At 42.8% G+C, this 20,367-nt stretch overlaps 1 protein-coding gene across 1 annotated transcript in view; it reads right to left on the bottom strand.

The window, feature by feature from the left end:
• LOC121269566 (NF-kappa-B inhibitor delta-like) overlaps positions 1–15,094 on the bottom strand; it is a 71,233-nt gene extending 56,139 nt beyond the window's left edge. The window contains exons 1-2 of the mRNA XM_041174265.1: positions 15,088–15,094; positions 10,222–10,343 (exon numbers count right to left, since the gene is read on the bottom strand). Of these exons, the coding sequence (XP_041030199.1) occupies positions 10,222–10,343; positions 15,088–15,094 (129 nt within the window). The remainder of the gene's footprint in view (positions 1–10,221; positions 10,344–15,087) is intronic.
• Between the last annotated feature and the right edge of the window lie 5,273 nt (positions 15,095–20,367).

Raw genomic sequence — 20,367 nt, forward strand, 5'->3', positions numbered from 1 at the left:
GGTGGGGAGCCACCTTCTTGAACTGCAACAGTCCATGGGCGAAATTTTACGCCGGTGGGATTTTGCGGTCCCGCCGAAGTCAATGAGCTTTTGAATGGCTCGCCACATTTCACAGCCCAGACCCGCCACGATGGAGCTGTAAAATTCTGTCTCATGTGGTGTAGGTACACCCACAGTGCTGTTAGGGAGGGAGTTCCAGGACTTTGACCCAGCGACAGTGAAGGACCGGCGATATATTCCGAAGTCAGGATGGTGTGTGGCTTGGAGGGGAACTTGCAGGTAGTGGTGTTCCCACGTATCTGTTGCCCTTGTCCTTCTAGATGGTAGTGGTCACGGGCTTGGAAGGAACCTTGGTGAGTTGCTGCAGTGCATCGTGTAGATGGTACATACTGCTGCCATTGTGTGTGGGTGGTGGAGGGAGTGAATGTTGAAGATGACGGATGGGGTGCCAATCAAGCGGGGCTGCTTTGTCCTGGATAGTGTTAAGCTTTCTGAGTGTTGTTGGAGCTGCACTCATCCAGGCAAGTGAAGAGTATTAAATCACACTCCTGACTTGTGCCTTGTAGATGGTTTGGGAATCAGGAGGTGGGTTACTCTTGGCACAATTACCAGCCTCTGGCTTGTTCTTGTAGCCACAGTATTTATATGGCTAGACCAGTTCAGTTTCTGGTCAATGGCAACCTCAGGAATGTGATAGTGGGGAATTCAGTGATTGTAACACCATTGAATGTCAAGGAGTGATGGTTAGATTCTCTCTTATTGGAGATGGTCATTGCCTGGCACATGTCTGTCAGGAATGTTGCTTGCCATTTATCAGCCCAACACTGGATATTGTCCAGATCTTGCTACATATGGGCACAAAAATATGGACATGTAAGACAGAAAGGCCCAGACCCAATTGTTCAGTTTGGGGAAATCAAAAGAACAAAGGCAATCCGAATCCTTAAGGAAATTCAGAATTCAGCAGGGATTGTGCTTGGTCAGGTGGATTGCTCGTGACGGTCAGGCCAAGGGTAAGTCTTGGACAGTGGTCGATGTTTGTCGAACCCACACTGTTTGCTTCTCTCTCCAGGTTGAGAGGTAAAAATGAAAGGATTGAAATTGTGCTGGCACCTGGTAATAGAAACAACAGCTTTTTTTTTTACAGTTTTGTACATCAAAAAAGCCAATTATTTATTTAGTGTGAAGCTCTGAACTGTAGCACTGAGCAGAATAGTTCATCCTGTAGGTGAAGAAGCGACCTGACAGAAGTTTGTAAACTGATGAAAAGGATGGAGCCTAATGGCAGATTTTTCCAATTTGAAAATTGGGCAGGACCAAGGACATGAATCCATGGAGAAATACAAATAGACAGGATGTTGGGAGGTTTAACTTTTCCCAGAGTTTTTGGAATGCATCGTCGACTTGTGTAGTGGGCACTGACTATCTGCCTTCAAGAGAGAACTGGACCGGTTCCTGACTGGGAGAGAGATCGCATCATATAGAGAGTTGGGATTAACAGAGAAGAAATGCATGCTCTATGGATGGTTTATTGCAAGGGTGTTGGGGTGGGAGTGGGTGGGGGGTGGGGGGTGGGGGGGAGGCGGAGAGGTAGGGGTGGGGGGCATGATTGGAGACGAATTTTCAAGGTTGTTTCTCTCCTTTTTAGCACGGGGTTTTTCTGTTTTTTCCCTCTACCATCAGAGTACATGGCTGCCTGTGTGGTGGCAGCGATAGGGGGGAGCAAGGGGTAATGTTAGTGGTAAGTATCTAGACATGATTGCATCACCATCATGATCGTGGGGCAGACTTAATGGACTATCTGGTCTTTTCCTGCCCATTATACGTTTATATGCTTGACAAATTAATCAGCACCTTCATTGCTGCTCAGGCATTTGCTCTGTGGATTTTGCAGTCACTCCAGAGATTCATTGCTTCTCTTTATAGCCATTGCACTCTGCAGATTGGTGTTCCTCTTTAGGATATTCTTTTCCATCATTAAAGAATGACATATATAGGCAGAAGGAAGCTATGATTGTGAAACCTTCAAGCAGCTGTGATTTGTGTTACTGAGATTAGTAGTTCAGAATGGTGCCAGGGTTGGAAGGGTCACATTATGAGAACAGATTGCATAGAATAGGTTTTGAGCAGAGAAGATTAAGGGATTAAATAATTGAAGTGTTTAAGGTCATTAAACGATTAATGTAGGGAAATGGTTTCCTCTGTGCAGGAGTACAGAACAAAGGTCAGTGGTAGAGAGGGGTTGTGGAGTGGGGCTGGGGAGGTGTTGGAGGGGGGCATGTGGGGAAAGGTGGGGGACATTATCTTAAACTTGGAGCTCCATCATTCATGGATGAAATCAAGAACACTTCTTCACACAAAAGGATGGTGGAAAAGTAGAACTCTCCCCCCAAAAAAGGCTATTGAGGCTAGAGTTCAATTGAAAATTCCAAGGTTGAGATTGATACCTTCATGTCCCTTCATAACTTTATCTAATGAAAAGCTAAGGTAGATAAATATAGTTAAGATACAAAGCAGCCATGATCTAATTGAATGGCAGAATAAGCCTGAGGAGCTGAATGGCCTATTCATGGTCCTACATCGTTGTAAAAACCTGGGTCATGGAATAGATATACCTTCACATAAGCAAAACTACTGGTTTGTTCCATATGCAACATCATAGCTATAAACACACATCGAAACCTCAAACGATAAATTGCACCTTCCTGAATACTTGCGTCTAGCTCTGTTTCCATTTTACCTTGAAGTTTTGTTTGCATTCTTTCGGAAAATAATGATTGGGCCATTCACAATAAATAAATGTAGTAAGTTGGTTTGCATTGGTAAAAAGATTAAATATAACATTTAAGCTGATTGTAAACACCCATATTGTAACAACGGAGTTGATCCTAGATTCTATTTTTCTAGGCGACAAAATGCAAATGATCTATGAGAGTAGAGTCTAGAGTTGGTGCTGTACGATATGTGGGCTAAGGTGGCTCAGTAAATGTTAACATCTACAGGTGCTGCAAATGGATTGAAGCAGAATCAATTCTGATTCCATCTTCATTATAGTAGAGTTCAAACACAATGCAAAAACGGAATTCATGCTTCAGGTACAAAACGTGACCTTCATCTTAATTATTATTTAATCTTTCACTCTAACATAGAAGTAACATTTCCCCCATTTTTCCTCAAGAAAAAAGAATGGGTGAACTCCAGAGCTCGCATAGACATGATAGACTGAATGGCCTCCTTCTGTTCCGTATTGTTATGGTCTTAGAATCATTACGGCACAAAAGGAGGCCACTCGGCCCATCAAGCCTATGTCATCTCTGTAGAGCAATCCGGTCAGTCTCATTCCCCCGCTCTATTCCCGTCATTCTGCAAGCTTATTTCCCTCAAGAGCTCATCCAATTTCCTATTGACATCATTCATCATCTCCGCTTCCACCACCCTATAAGGCAGAGAGCTCCAGGTCATTTACTACTCGCTCTGCAAAAAGGTTCTGCCTCATATTCCCCCAGTGTCTTTTGCCCAAAACCTTAAATTTGTGCCCCCTGGTTCTTGTACCATCAGCTAATGAGAACAGCTTTTCTTTGTCCACCTCATCTAAATCTGTCATAATCTTGTACACCTCTAATAATTTCCCCCTCAACTGCCTTTGCTCTAAGGAGAATGCCAACTTCTCCAACCTAACCTTGTAGCCAAAATCCCTCATCCCTGGATCATCCCAAAAAATTGCCTCTGTGCTCTGTCAAGGGCCGTCACAACCTTCCTAAAGTGTGGTGACCAGAACTGGATGCAATACTTTAGTTGTGGGCTAACTGAAGCTTTAAAAAGATTCAACATAACTTCCTTACTTTTCTAATCAATACCTCTGTTTATGATGCCTAAGAGCTGACTACTCTTTCAATTTGAACTTCCACCTTCAAGGATCTGTGCACATGGGGCCCCAAGGTCCTTCTGTCCCTGTGTACACTTCATGGGCGGGATTTTCTGCACCCGCCTGCTGCTGGGATCTTCCAGTCCCACTGCAAATCAATGAACTTCTGGCTGGGGCACCGCCTCACCTGCAGCGGGTACTGCCCACGACAGGTACTGCCCATGACGGGTACTGCCCGTGATGGGTATTGCCTGCAATGGGTACTGCCAGCGATGGGTACTGCCAGCGATGGGTACTGCCCATGATGGGTACTGCCCATGACAGGTACTGCCCATGATGGGTACTGCCCATGACGGGTACTGCCCATGATGGGTACTGCCCACAATGGGTACTGCCCACAACAGGTACTGCCCATGATGGGTACTGCCCATGACGGGTACTGCCCATGATGGGTACTGCCCATGACGGGTACTGCCCATGATGGGTACTGCCCACGACAGGTACTGCCCGTGATGGATACTGCCCGTGATGGATACTGCCCATGATGTGTACTGCCCGTGATGGGTACTGCCCACGACAGGTACTGCCCGTGATGGGTACTGCCGGTGATGGGTACTGCCCACGACAGGTACTGCCCGTGATGGGTACTGCCCACAACAGGTACTGCCCGTGATGGGTACTGCCCGTGATGGGTACTGCCTGCGATGGGTACTGCCTGTGATGTGTACTGCCCTTGATGGGTACTGCCCATGATGGGTATTGCCCGCGATGGGTATTGCCCACAATGGGTAATGCCCATGATGAGTATTGCCCGCGGTGGGTACTGCCCGCAGTGGGTACTGCCAGCGACGGAGCCGGAAAATCCTGGCCCATATTTGTGTTATTAAATTTGTATTGGCTCCCCTACCCCCTCTGCCAAAATGCATCACTTCACATCTTGCTGAACTAAAGCCCATCTACTACTTTTCTACTGAACTAAACACGATCTATGTCTTGTTGCAATAGATTAGTATAATCCTATTCTTTGCCACACCTACAAGTTATCATTGAAATATTACTTTATGCCTGCCTTCACAGCAGAAGATGCAAATTACACACCAGAAATGGAGGGTAACCAAGGGGCTAACAAGAGTGAGGAACTTCAGGTAAGAAAAAACATTAGAGAAATTTAAGGGACTAAAATCCAACAAACCCCAGGACCTGATGGCCTACACCCTAGGGTTCTGAAAAAGCAGGCTCCAGAGAGAGCGAATGTACTGGTTTTGATTTTCCAAACTTCCCTAGATTCTATAGCAGTTCCAGTGGATTGGAAGTCAGCAAATGTATTCAAGAAAGGTGGAGGTGGGGTGAGAGGTGGGGGGGTGGGTGGGTGGTGGGCGGTGGGTGGGAGGGGATTGGTGGGGTTGGGGAGGAGGAGGGAAAACAGGGAACTACAGGTTAGTCAGCCTGACATCAATTGTCAGTAAAATGAGAGAACCTATGATTAAGGAAATCTTAGCAAAGCACTTCAAAAATTGTAATATGATCAGACAAAGTCAACATGGTCTTATGATAAAGAAAATGGTGTTTGAGAAATGTATTTTAGTTTTTGGGGATGGAACTAGTGGGGTGGATTTATAAAGACCAGTAGATGTAGTATACTCAGATTTCCAAAAGGCATGTGATAAGATGCCACGCAAAAGATGAATGCACAAGATAAGGCCTCATGGAGTTGCAGGTAATTTATTACATGGATAGAGGTTTGGTTAATGGACAGGAAGGGGAGAGTAGGGATAAATAGGGCATTTTCAAGGTGGCAGGCTATGATTAGTAAAACGCCTCAAGGATCAGTGCTGGGGCCTTGGCTGTTTACAATTTATATTAATGTCTTGGGTGAAGAGACCGAGAGTAATGTAGCTAAGTTTGTCAATGATACAAAGCTAGGTGAGAATGTAAGCTGTGAGGAGGACACAGACAGGCTGCAGAAATAGAGACAGATTAAGTTTGTGGGCAACAAAGTGGCAAATGGAACATAATGTGAGGAAGTGAGGTTATTCACTTTGGGTGTAAGAATAGAAAAGTGGAATAATTTTTAAAAGGTGTGAGACTTATAAATGTTGAAGTCAAAGGGATTCGGCTGTACTCATAAGGAAGGCAGGAAGCTAGCACCCACTGTCCACTCATCAGCTCCGCCACTCACCAACGCCATCCCCCTCCACCACCCCCAACTGCAAGGGAATTGGGGCACAACAACAAGCAAATCCTATCACAACTGTACAGGGGCTTGGTGAGACCACATTGTGAGCCCTGTGTGCAGCCCTGGTCTCCACATCCAAGGAAGGGCATTCCCTCCCTCCCCCCCACCACTGTTCTATGTATGAGAGCTGGTCACAAATTTCTGCCAAGGCTGCTTTGCAACCGGCAACTATGGCATATAAAAGTCCTCCTGGTCAACTGTTCCTTGCCCAATCTTGAGAATTTTCTTGGTGGAACTCAATGCTAGAAACCTCTCTTCCCCCTCCTCAAGGGGAAAAATTTCAGGAGAGTACAAACTCCATCTAGTGGCCTTGCTGAGAACTATTAAATCCAGCTGCAGCACTTAAAAAAAATAGGTGAGGCTGAAATGTATTTTGGGAAATCACACAGCATTTAAACTGTACCAACATTGCTATATTTGCCAGGCTTTAGTTTTCTCTGAAACTTGCAGTGCCATTGAACAATATAAGGCCTGTGAGCTTACACAGATGGAGTTAGACAGCAGAAATTTCAAGTCCGACTGTGAAGACTTGAGCACAAAATCAAGGCTGACACTCCAGCACAGCACTGAGAGAGCAATGCACTATCAGAGGTGCCGTCTTTCAGGTGAGATGTTAAACTACCCACTGAGGTGGATGAACAAGGTCCCACAATATTCCAAAGAGGAGCAGGTGTGTTCTCCCCAGTGCCCTGGTCAATATATATTTCTCAACCATTATCAATAGAACAGATTATCTGGCCATTACGATATTTCTGTTTGTGGGACATTGCTGTGTGATTACTGACTTTCCAATTTCCTACATTATAACAGTGGCTGTTATTGTGTATCAATTGGGTGTTAATTGCATTCAGATCATGGGTATTAATTGGAGACTTACCTGTCATATAAAAAGGAGCAGAATGAAAGAGGGCTTATAGGTTGGAGGCACCCGATATGCAAAACGTGTCTCTGTAAATAAAAGCTTGTAAGTGAAAGAAAAAGTCTAAGCCCCAGTGTTTGATCCTTCACCACTTGGCTATTTGAGTTCCACTTCCAAAGTACTTCATTGGCTGTAAAGTGCTTTGGGGTGTGAAAAGATCATGAAAAGTTTTCTATTATTGCAAGCCTTTGTTTTTTTCTTTTAGATGTAATCAGTGGGCACTGTGAGTTTCAAACAGAACTGGGTGCTCAGCATATAATGCTTCCCTCAGCTGCTTACACAGTCAGTTTAGTTCACGTGCATGAATGTACTGACCCCAGGAAGAGGGAACGTACTCATGGATGGAGCTAATGTTGGCCAGACCACACTCATGTTGTATCAACTGCAACTGGTACAATGGAGCCAACACAACACAAATGGGGGCAGGAGGTAAGGTGCCGTGTTATGACAAGACTGATTTTAATCTGTCATCAAATTGCTCACCCATTAACAATAAACTCAAATGGTCCAAATGTTCCCATTACTGATTCTTATAATTATTTTCTTGCGCTTGTCCATGTGCCAAGCAAGAATAATTGAAATCTGAAGAAAGGGAAACTGAAATGTCCATACGAAAGCATTTGTACAAAATATCACACAGAATCACAGAATTGATATGGTGCAGGAGGAGGCTATTTGGCCCATCGTGTCTGTACCAGCTCTCTGAATGAGCAACTCAGCTAGTTCCATTCTCTCGCCTTCTCCCTGTAATCCTGTACATTCTTTCTAGATTGCAATGTTTAAAAATATTGTGAGTTTCACTACTTTTCACATTTATTACGGTTGCTACCTCTGGTGGGATATATACCTGGGACTTCCTCATATAATTTCTTGTCTCCCGTTGCTTGACATTCTATGTTCTCACCATTAGTGACCCAACATGTCCGGCAGCCTTTCAATGGCAATTGTAAGGTGAACAAACTTTAACTAATTGACTAACAATTATGAATCCAATGTCTCTTCCAATCTCCGTTATTTTTATAGCTAATAATAAAGGTGTTCAAAGAAAATGAAAAAGAAAATGTCCATATTTTAAACATGGTATATATTAATCCTATTCTTCTGTGGTATCTAGGAGACAAACTGCAATCTTGGAGGGTTGCCAACCCCTATCCCAACTGTATTCCAGTTATAGTGCATGAGTACAAAGGTGATGTTTGATAACAGACGGAGGTGATCCAGTTTGTTAACTGACAGTCAAAGGGACATGGCTGTGCAAGAGCAAGCGACAATAGACTGAATTCATCACTTGTTAATGTAGTGAAGGTTGAGTGTTTGAGACACAAGTCGATGATACTACAGCAATCCAGTTGGGATCTCCAAGGGCAGGATTTTTACGTCTCGTGGGCTGGCACATGCCCGACCTGATCAGGCGTAAGATAGTGTGCGATGACGATGTTGGGCGAGCGTCCCAACGTCATTGCGCACTCGTGCGATATTTCAGTTGGTGGGCGCGCACAAGCATCGGTGGCGCGCCCGCCGACAATTAAAAAATTAAGAGATGAATTAAAGCCCTTGATCAATTCATTTAAACATATTTTTCGCTGCCTGTCCGACCTTATGGTTGGCAGGCAAATCGGCCAGCCGGCCTTTTGATTTTTTTTAGCAAATCTCATCCACAGGCGGGATGAGGCTTCCACAATTAAATAAAAAGTAAGTAGAAAGTTTTGGGCAGAGTTTTAATTCTGCTGATGTTATAGTGAGTGAGTCCCATGCCGGGACACTTTTTTCCAGATTTTCAACATCTTTATTGTCGATTTTGGAATTGTTCAGATCCCCCCCCAGGGCATGCGCTCACCCTCCTCCTGCCCCTATCCCTGCAGCGCTGAGCTCCTCAGCGCGCCTGTCATGCTGGCCGCCTGTTAACTGGCCAACTGGCATGAAATCGCGGCTGGGGGCTAATCGCAGACATGGGACCATTTCCCGGCTGCTCCCGGGCCCACCAGCCAAGCTCACTTGACCACCTGAAAACCCTGCCCCAAGTTTTTTTCTAGATACAAGTCACATGCAGATCAAGCCTCCAACAGTCAAGACTTTAGAACTGATGGCCATATTTTTATTCTATAATGTAACTGGAATGATGGGTAAAAGATGACAAAATATTTAAGATTCCTCAGGAGAGAGTAAAACATATCAAAACACATACCAGGGCTGTGGCCTGAAATGATCTTGCCAGTAATAACAACACCGATTTCCAATAGCCAAATGAATCTTTAAATAGTCGACTCTGTCACAAGGCATTTTTGAGCTGCCTTAATCCCTACAGAAGGTACTCTGAAAAGTCCATTAGATAGAGAATCTTTTCCTCTTTTAATTGAGAAGTACAGCACATAAGTACATTGTGAAGGCACTGCACTTTGCAGCAAAGATAACACTTCAAAATTTAGAGACTTAATTGTCTGTAAAGTGCTTTGGGACATTTTGAGGTTGTGAAAGGCACCACACAAATGCAAGTCTTTCATTCTCTTTTTGTTTATAATTTCTGAAGTTATTGTGTGGAGACCTCCTCACCATCTTGGTAAGCAGTCACCAATCTACAGCAACGCTGACGTGAGTTTCTGTTATCTATTAGACATGTATCGCTATTCCTTCATCATCATTGGGTCAAAGCCCTGGAACCCCCCCCCACCTAACAGCACTGTAGGAGTGGCTTCACCACATGGACTGTAGCAGCTCAAGAAGGTGGCTCAGTACCACCTTCTCAACGGAAATTAGGGATGGGCAATAAACATTGGCCCTCTCAGTAATGCCCATATCCTATGAATGAAAGAATGAAAAAATATCTAACTTTTCCCTGGATTCATCAGGAATTCCAAACCATGTGATACTGAGGTGACAGAGAACATTGGTATTCCAATGCCTACATCCACAATATTCAGTACATTGGATTTTCTGATCAGATTAGTAACACTGGGATGGGCAAGAAAATGATATTAGGTAGTTACTTGCAGGAAGAGGATGAAGGTGCAAAGTTATCCTGGGTCATTTTCATGTACATCCTAATGTATAAAGTGGCACTGACAGACCCATATGCCTGAGCAGCTACTGAAACGACATATACAAAGATGTCAACTGACAACTGTTTAACAGTGCTGACTATTAAGTATTGAAAACACCAACTTTGATCTCAGAACCAATCCAATAAACACTAATGATACTTACTGTGCCAGTTGTAGTTGTGTTAGTGTTCTCAATGTTCTTGCGTTTCCTCTTAAGGAGTTCCTTTACAGGATCTTTCACACGAACACCTAAGTAAGGTCGCTGCTGTGATTGGTCAGGGGGGGCTGGAAAAGTAGAAGAAATAAGCCTTGAGTGAAAAGGTATCAAATTTAATGCTAATAACCCCATGCATGACACCTAATGCATTTGAACACATTTGGATGACTAAAACCCACTGAAAGAATAAAACTTTTAGCAGTTAGTATGAAAGTTGGAGCAAGAGAAACAGAAAAAAACAATGGGGACAGCTAAATAGTTTTCTGTCAAGGCCACTGAAACTTGATGGGCCAGAATTTGCTGACAAAATATCAGCAAATTTAATGCTCATGCTCCCACAGCTATTCAGGTGTAAATCCTCCAGCAATTTGTGGTGAGGAAAAAGACACCCTGCAAGTTATAGATTTACACAAATTACTGGATGATTTGCAGTTAGCCACTAAACTCACAGAAACAGCTGCCCAACCTCACTCTCCCTGTGAGTGAAAATGTCTGACTAATGGGACATCTGGGAGATGACCCCACTCCTTCAAATTGTGGTTCATTATCCGGGGGTCGTTTTGGTGTGAATGCCAATTGCAACTAAGATCCAACCAATGTCTGGAAGACTGGAGTCCAAAGTTCTTTTGCCATAATTATCTGAATTTCACATCGTAATTGAATGTTATGGGCGTAGATGTGGTGACAGAACACAGCAACTAATTCAGAGACCTATCAGTTTGAAAGAATGATTTAGAAGTTCTGGTATTCAATGGATGGTCCAATAATTGACACCAAACAATTATAATTTCAACTCTTCAAACACATAAACATTAACTCTAACTGCCGTCATGATTTACTTTATCAGCAGCTAATCTTTGAACAACTTCCTATGCTGGTGAATCTTTTAAAACCCAGAGAAACAGCATCTGCACCTTTTAACTCCCTATAGCTGTATTATGCCATTAGCTAGCCTGATCAAATAGGGATAAATTTGCATTCTGAAACTACCATGAAGCATGTCCTGAGGATCCATTAGATTATGACAGGCGCTTTTGAAGTAGAATGAATATATACTCAGGTGACCAGTTTTTTTAAAATCAGGATACTTTTAAGGAATATTCCCATTAACCCTGAAGTGGGCTATAAAATGCATTTGAGCCTAAAGTTAATAAACTTATACATGTCCCCACACCAGCACCCCCCACCCCAATACCTGTGCATGCACATAAATGCATAAAGAAATAAGAAAGAACTTGCATTTTGATAGTGTCTTTCATGATCTCAGGGTGTCCCAAAGTGTTTTACAGCCAGTTAAATGCTTCTGAAGTGCACTGTTGTATTGAATATAATACTAAATAATGCAATTGTCATTTGGAAGTGCAGAACTTGAGTTTTGCAGAGAAAAGAGACATGCTATCAAAGCTTTTCAACTTACACTCATCAGGATAGATTTGCAAGAATACCAAATCCAAAGGGAACAACAATTAATGATGCATGAGAAGAGAGTACTGATTAGTTGGCAATAGGACCATGGTAGAGGTGTTGTCATGGAGAATGTACCAGGGAACAGTTAACTGCCAAGCTTTAGTTTAAATTCAAACTAGGCAGGTTGACTGTTTGGTCAGGCATTGCCATGGAGAATGAACCAGGGAAAAGGTTCAACTGTATGTCTCTTCTTTTGGCAATATTAAAAAATGCCACAGCCAGCGTGGTATTCTTCAACAATATCAGCGATCGAAGCAGTCCTACAAGAACAAATTTCAAAGTGTTTCCAGAATATTATATAACAGCCACCATGGATTGGAATGAACCATCCCCTATTTGCTGAAATTGCTGTGGGGAGGGTACCCCCATTCACAAGCTGGTATTATTCTCCTTTTTATAGAGAAGGTTAAGGGTGGATTTAATAGAGAAGTTCAAAACTTGAGGGGTTTTGATAGAGGAAATAGGGAGAAGTGGCAGAAAGATCAGTAACCAAAGGATACAGGGGAGTGGAACTAATTGCATAGCTCTTTCAAAGAGCTGACACAGGAATGAAAGGCTGAATAACTGTGCTGTATGATTCTATGATTCTCCCTCCAATCAGTCATGATTGGGCTGCAGTCTTTGCAACTGCTAAAGGTCAGTTCAGGACATTATTGGCAAACACCTAGAAGGATGTCTCATCTAGTCCATGAATGGCAGGTGCTTATTAATGCACTGCAGAATGGAGAAAAAGAAAAATAGAGGAATTTCATACTTTCAGAAAGTAGTCTTAGTAAATAATCAGCAACTTTAAAAATGTTTAAACTCCCCATTTGTGCAGTTGCTGTGATTGAGGACAGATACACACTTGTCTTGCTCAAGGGTCTACTTTTCAAATGTTCTCCCAGCCAACTTTCACATTTCCAAGCTCAGCAACCTGCAATGAATCTGGATCCCAGCTAATCATCTTCTTACCTCCTCAAAGCTCTGGACATCTACTAGCTTGTTCCTCACCGCGCTTCAATGGTTACTTGTGTTCATATCAAGATAATTACCCTCACCATCATATAACAGCCTTGGGTCACCCTACTCACTGAATCTTATGCCACTCATGATGATCTTTGCTTCTATGTCCCTAGCCTATTCCTCATTGCCCAGCCATCCTCCTTACTCCATTACTGGTGTCTGTTGATTTCACAATCTTAGCCCAATCTGCTGGGGCTCCCTGGACTTTACCTCCTCCTTCAGTGCTTTGAAATGCCAATTTTTTTCAATTGCTTCTCAGGTTTTGCCACTCTATTTACCAATTCTTCATCTTCCCACTCAGTGTCCTTTTACATTTATCTGATCTTTCTGATTATAAGAGCAATGTAGAAATCAAGATGCTGCTTGGTGACCAATGGCAACATATGATTAACACAAACTACTCCGCAGCAACGCTTTCAAGGTTAAAAGTGTGAAACAGAATCTAACACTAAAGACTCAAACATGATATTTAATGTACTCCATAACTGGTATTTTTACATCCCTAATAACCATATTGTTATAACATTTAAAATGAATTGGCCAATATGAGTCATTCACGTTCATCTCCCAGTAACCAACTTTCTAACCTTCCCTAGCTGTACAATGAGTAGAATTATCCCACAACACAGGCATCTGACTAAGTGAGAAACCACCAAACTCATTGCTTCAAATGATTCACTGCTGTTGTTCACTGGTATATCACCCAGGCAATCCCTGCGTACATGTTGATCTTTATCATGATCTTGAGAAGATCACAAACCTTGATCACTTAAAGCAACTACACTTCACATACTCTGATTTCTGTCAATTACTGGTTTTATTATTATAATCTAGTACTCAGGTATGTAGTCAGTTAGGAGCAACCTTTTACAGCATCAGGAAAGAGTCAATCATTGAGGGCTTCATTAGCCAGAACTTTCAAATGATTACACATTACAAAATTGTCAGGGCGGTGTTACAATGGGAGAGGGACTGAACTTTTTAAGAGCCAGCAAGTTGGTTAGAAAGAATCTGAAGCCTCTTTAAAGAAGTTAATGGCTGTTTTTGCAGCAGTTTATTAACCCATTGGGAGGGGTAAAAAATATTTATGTAACCTCTGCTTAAAGTGGCCACCCACACTGTGGAAATGATTAGCTAAAACTTTGCAGCTCTCGTGCATAGGAGGACACATGATTACAGAGTAAATGCCTCATACAACCTAATCTTAAAGGTTATCAATGAAAGGCCATTTATAGCTATGCAGTTCTAATGAAAGGTCACTGACCTGTCACATTGACCCTGATATTTACTCAGAGCTGTGAAGAGAGCAAAGGAAGGATTTCCAGAAGAGAAACCTGGAGCTATTGCCAGATGTCTTTGATATCTTTACGGTGGGCTTCCTGGCCATCAGCCAAACTGATTGACAGTCTGATTGACTGTTGGGTGCAACAGCAACTAGGGAGGGAAGGAAATGCCAGGGGATCGTGGTAATGGCTGAGTAGAAGCTCACAGAGGCGATGGGGGAGTAAAAGATGGTGGAGGGCTAGGAGATAGAGGAGGTGAGAGGGCTAGGAAATCATCGGGAGAGCTAGAGATTGAGGGGAGCTGGAAATTGGGGTAGGGGAGTAGGAAAGCAGGGAGTTCACAGATTGGGAGTGTGGGAGGCGGAGTTCAAGGAGTTGGAGATTGCAGGGGTTATAAGAGTTTAAGCTATCTGATTTAACCCTGCTTTTATCCACTAACCACAAGTTCCGAAACCCTACTACCCCACCAGGAAGGTATGAAAAATGACTATCCAACACTTGAAGATGGAAAATTGAAGCTATTCTCCCATGCGTCTTATTGCATAATGGATGCCAGCCAGTGGAATTTTTTATCATTTGTTCCCAGGATGTGGGTGCCAACAGAATAACAGCATTTATTGTGTATCTCTACCTGCACTTAAAAGACGCTGGTGGATCATCTTCTTGAACAATTGTAGTTCTTTTGATGATGGTTCCTCCACATTGTTATTAGATAGGGAAAAATATCATCAGTAAGAGGATTTGAAAAAAGATGGTTACCATCAAACTATCTTCTTCTTGACACTCACTACTCTTCTGAATACCCTTCAACTAGTTCCAATAGGTTACGCATTGTGTGTTCTACTTCTTGATGTTCAATAAATAGAATTAAGTGGAAAATTTTAATAGTATACACTTGGGAATATGCTACTCACACTGGGTTACTTTCACCTAAGTTATTAGCAAAAAAATCCCTCAGGATCGGAATGAAAGATTAATTTGAAGAGGCACAATGGGAGGAACTTTGACTGGTGACAGCCAACGTAGCTTGTTGTTGCCAATTCTCATGCGGACTCACCAGCCATCTATAAACCACAAAATTCAGAACAAGATAAATTCCATCATTTTCACAGGTTTCAATGTGAATTTATAATGTTTGCTGTGAAACACGTGAATGGAAACATTGTTATTTTCTGTAGCCTGCTTCCTATAAATATATGTGAACAAGGTGACGCAGAGTTTGCTTAAACTTTTACATGATTCCAGGGCCCAAGTGTTCAGCTGGGTCTATTTTGACAATTCTCAGCACAGCAAAGCCTTGCGGAACAACACTTTTCCTTCCTCTAAAAGATTTCCACATTGAGTCATAACTTTCAGGTGACTTTGGTGGACAACTCATGGACTGTAAATGTGAAATGATACTTTCAGTCCTCTCAAACTCAAATCCCAGTTTACAGGAACTCAAATGTTTTACAAAGGATGGCTGTCAGATTTACAAAGTGCAAATGTGCAATAAAAATGAGAGTATCAGGCCTTTAACTATGAGGTGGGTCATATAAAAACTCTATAAATTATAAATGATATAACATAGATAATTTACTTCCCTCCTTTCCTTTCCTTTCCCAATTTTTGATCTTCTCTGTAACCAGGGAAGTGATAACTGAATTTCATATAAAATAATGAAATATTTTATTCATTTGAGGAGTTGAAAAGTATTATTACACTCGAGATAATTTAAGCAAATTGGTAACATTGACATAACTGGTGTACAATTTAAATTTTGAGGTTCTGTGTGGTCACATATGCAAATTTGCAGAATGTTATGTAATAATTTACACCAAAGCATCCTCAGTGCTAGTTCATAGAATCATAGCAGCACAGAAGGAGGCTATTCATCCCATCAAGTCCATGCAAACTCTCACCTTTGCTACAATGAGGCTTCTGGTGGGTCAAGCATTTTTCCCACCTGTTCCCATCAAAATAGCAAGGTTTTTATCAACAGCAAAAGAAAAAGGGAGACTTTCATTGATAAAGCACCTTTCAAGATGCCCCAAAGCGCTTTACAGCCGATAGATCACTTTTGCGTAGCCACTGTTATAGTGTAGGAGACACAGTCATCAGTTTGAGCTCAGCAAGATCACACAAACAGCAATGTAATAATGACCAGACAATCTGCTTTTTAGTAATAGGTGCTGACTCTGCTGTTCTTCAAAATTGCGCAATGGGATCTTTTCTATCTACTTGAGAAGGCAGATGGGGCCTCAGTTTACTCTCTCATCTGAAGGACAGCACCTCTGATGGAGCTCCCTCAGTATGGCACTAGAATATCAGCCCAGAATTTGCACTCAACTCTCTAGAGTGGGGTTTGAGCTCACAATCTTTGTGACTGAGAGACATGAGGGTTACAAGTGAACCATACATGCCACCTAGTGGGTTATGAACCCTAGAGATCACTTGCCAATATTAGCAGACAAATACTTAATACATTTGAGAATTCCTCTACCCGCTGGTTTAATGGAGGCAGTAAACTGCTTTCTTTAAATGGGTTCATACCTTCCCTCAAATTTGGGTTTATTTGAATTTTTCTGAATATTTACTGTTCAGCTCAACTTGGCTTTCAAATGTCACTTCCATCCATTGCAGGTAACAGCAACAATGAAGCACCTGAAGACATCGAGCCTAATGTTAACTCTGCGCATGTGGGTGGATATTGAATGGGTTAAAATCGGGCCCATCCAATAAACCAAACAGCACCTAAATTATTCCAAAGTCTGGCTTTGAAGGGGCTGATCTGAAAACTGTCCAAAATATAGACTGGGCTGTGAAATCCCACGGTGTAGGAAGTAAGATTGTGCTTGCAATTCTCTCCAAATTAGCTGGGCTATCACAGGGAGATGCACAACAATGGTCTCACCCTACAAGGTCTGATCCATGCTCATGAACATCTTTGTGGCCAGAACACGAATAGCTTAGGCAACAACATGTGAGATGGCCACCTACCCACTCCCCAGGACACTGAGCAATGTGGAGGTGGGAAGGGGGTGCTGGGAAGAATAACTGAAAATGTAAAATAAAGATCAAATTTAATAATGAGTGGGAACATACTCAACCCATAAAAATGAATCATCAGTTTACCATCACCACTCGATTTAATTGATCCCATCCATGCATATGACAATTTTCTGTTAGATATCCCCCACCCAATGCTCTTATGCAGTTCCGCTTATGAAATAAAATTGTGAAACAATAGTCTCAGCTTTTCACATTAGCAGAGCTGGTTTTAGTTCCCCAATGTATATTTATCTACCTATGCATCTAAGTACAGAGAAATATTTTTGTCTGGAAACCAACGCTTCTAAAAGTGGTGGTCATCATATTACACTGAAAAGTAGACCAAGTTTTGGCATTTATAGGTGACGTTAAAGGTCACTCTTGGGTATCGCCGAAAAACATGGTTTTCCCATTGCTGTCATACACAGACTGAGTGAAAACTGCAAGATCACGCTCATTCTGCAATTGAACACTAGAGTACGAATTGCTTCTCTAACGTAATTTCCTTCTGACAAGTTGCAAATCTTAAATGTCAAATCAAGCAGACATCCCAGGAAGAAGACATGTCTTCATACAGTCAGTCATCATTAACTGGGGTGCTGACCTGAATTTTGGTTGAAACTCATTAAGCAGTTTTAAATATCAATTCCGTTCAATAAAAATAATAATTATCAAGGGCTATCTAACAGTAAGTACAAATATGGTGACAAGAAAATTTGAAGAAAAGGAGCTTCGGTAATTTGCTAAGAACTTAGAAATAGGCACAGGAGCAGGACATTCAGCCCTTCGAGACTGATCTGCATTCAGTAAGATCACAGTGATCTCTTAGCTAAATTCCACCCACCCACACTACCCCCTCCATCACTTAATTCCCTTAGCATCCAAAAATCTCTTGATGTCTATCTTGAATATATTCGATAACTAAGCATCCACAGCTCTGTGGGGTAGAGAATTCCATAGATCTATAACCATTTGAGTGAAGAAATTTCTCCTCATCTCTGTTCTAAATGGACTCCTTATCCTGTGATCCTTAGTTCTAGACTCTGCAGCCTAACTTTCTTCAGTGCTCTCATTCTCAAATCAGTTGGAAATTTTGAAGTGTTTTTAAATTTGTAAGAGTAGATAACAGCCACCAAACATTCACTCCCTCCACCACCGATGCACAGTAGCAGCAGTGTGTACCATCTGCAAGATGTACTGCAGGAATTCACCAAGGCTACCATCTAGAAGGACAAGGGCAGCAGATACACGGGAACACCACCACCTGGAAGTTCCCCTCCAAGCCACTCACCATCCTGACTTGGAAATACATTGCTGTTCCTTCACTGTCACTGGGTTAAAATCCTGGAACTCCCTCCCTTAACAGCATTGTTTGTATACTTACACCACATGGACTGCAGTGGTTCAAGAAGACAGCTCACCACCACCTCCTCAAGGGCAATTTGGGATGGGCAATAAATGCTGACCTAGCCAGCGAAGCTCACATCCTGTGAATGAATTTTTAAAAATCCAGCTCTGTTAACCCTGCAAAGTCCTCCTCAATGACATCTGGAGGCTTGTTTCAAAATTGGGAGAGCTGTCCCAGGGCTTATTCAAGCAACAGTCTGAGATAGTTACCCTCATGGGACTCATACAGACAATGTCCCAGGCAGCACCATCACCATCCTTGGGTATGTCCTGTCCCACCGACAAGACAATTCCAGCAGATGTGGTGGCACAGTGTACAAACAAAGGAGTTGGCCTGGGAGTTCTCAACATTGACTCTGGACTCCATGAAGTCTCATGGCATAAGGTCAAACAAGGGCAAGGAAATCTGCTGATGACCTCTTTCAGCTGGTGAATCAGTGCTCCTCAATATTGAACACCACTTGGAGGAAGCACTAACAGTGGCTAGGGCACAGAATATACTCTGGGTGGGGGATTCAATATCCATCACCAAAAGTGGATTGGTAGCATAACTACTAACTGAGCTAGCTGAGTCCGAAAGGACATAGCTGCTAGACTGAGTCTGCGGCAAGTACTGAGGGAACCAACAAGAGGGCAAAACCTAGTTGACCTCATCCTCACCAACCTGTCTGTTGCAGATGCAACTATCCATGGGTAAGCGTGACCACCGTCCAGTCCTTGTGGAGACGAAGTTCTGCCTTCTCATTGAGGATATCGTCCATCATGTTGTGTGGTACTACCAAAGTGCTAAATGGGATAGATTTTGAATAGATCTAGCAACTCAAAACTGGGAAAACATAAGGAGCTGCAGGCTGTCAGCAGCAGCAGAATTGAACTCAAGCACAATCTATAGCCTCTTGACCTGGCATTTCCTCCACTCTACCATTACCACCAAACTGGAGAATCAACCCTGGTTCAATGAAGAGTGCAGGAGAGCATGCCAGGAGTAACACCAGGCATACCTAAAAATGAGGTGTCAACCTGATGAAGTTATAACATTACTTGCATACCAAACAGGGAAAACAGCAAGTGATAGACAGAGCTAAGCGATCTCACATGCAACAGATCAGATTTAAGCTCTGCAGTGTCGCCATGTCCAGTTGTGAATGGTGATGAAGGATTAAAAAACAAACTGGAGGGGGAGGCTCCACAAATATCCTCATCCTCAATGATGGAGGAGCCCAGCACATCAGTGCAAAAGATAAGGCTGAAGCATTCGCAACAATCTTCAGCCAGGAGTACTGAGTGGATGATCCATCTTGGCCTCCTCCTGAGGTCCCCAGCATCACAGATTCAGCCAATTCGATTCACTCCACATGATATCAAGAAACGCCTGAAGGCACTGGATACTGGAAAGGCCATGGGCCCTGAAAATATTCAGGCAATAGTATTGAAGATTTATGCACCAGGGTGAGCTGGCCCATAACCAGGCTGTTCCAGTACAACACTAGCATCTACCCGGCCATGTGGAAAATTGTCCAGGTATGTACTGTGCACAAAAAGCAGGACAAATCCAACCTGGCCAATTACTGCCCCATCAGTCTACCCTTGGCACTTGCTTAGAAATCACATGCTCACTATGCTCAGTTTGGGTTCCACCAGGGTCATTCAGCTTCTGACCTCATTATAGCCTTAGTTCAAACATGGTCAAAAGAGCTGAACTCAGGGGTGAGGTGAAGGTGACTGCCCTTGACATCAAGGCAGCATTTGACCGAGTGTGGCATCAAGGAGCCCTAGCAAAACTGCAGTTAATGGGAATCAGGTGGAAAACCCTCCGTTGGTTAATGTCATAACTAGCACAAAGGAAGTTGGTTGTGATTGTTGGAGGTCAATAATCTTAGCTCCAGGACTTGGGACTATA

This window comes from Carcharodon carcharias, chromosome 25 (assembly GCF_017639515.1).
Source record: "Carcharodon carcharias isolate sCarCar2 chromosome 25, sCarCar2.pri, whole genome shotgun sequence".
Classification (NCBI taxonomy): Eukaryota; Metazoa; Chordata; class Chondrichthyes; order Lamniformes; family Lamnidae; genus Carcharodon; species Carcharodon carcharias.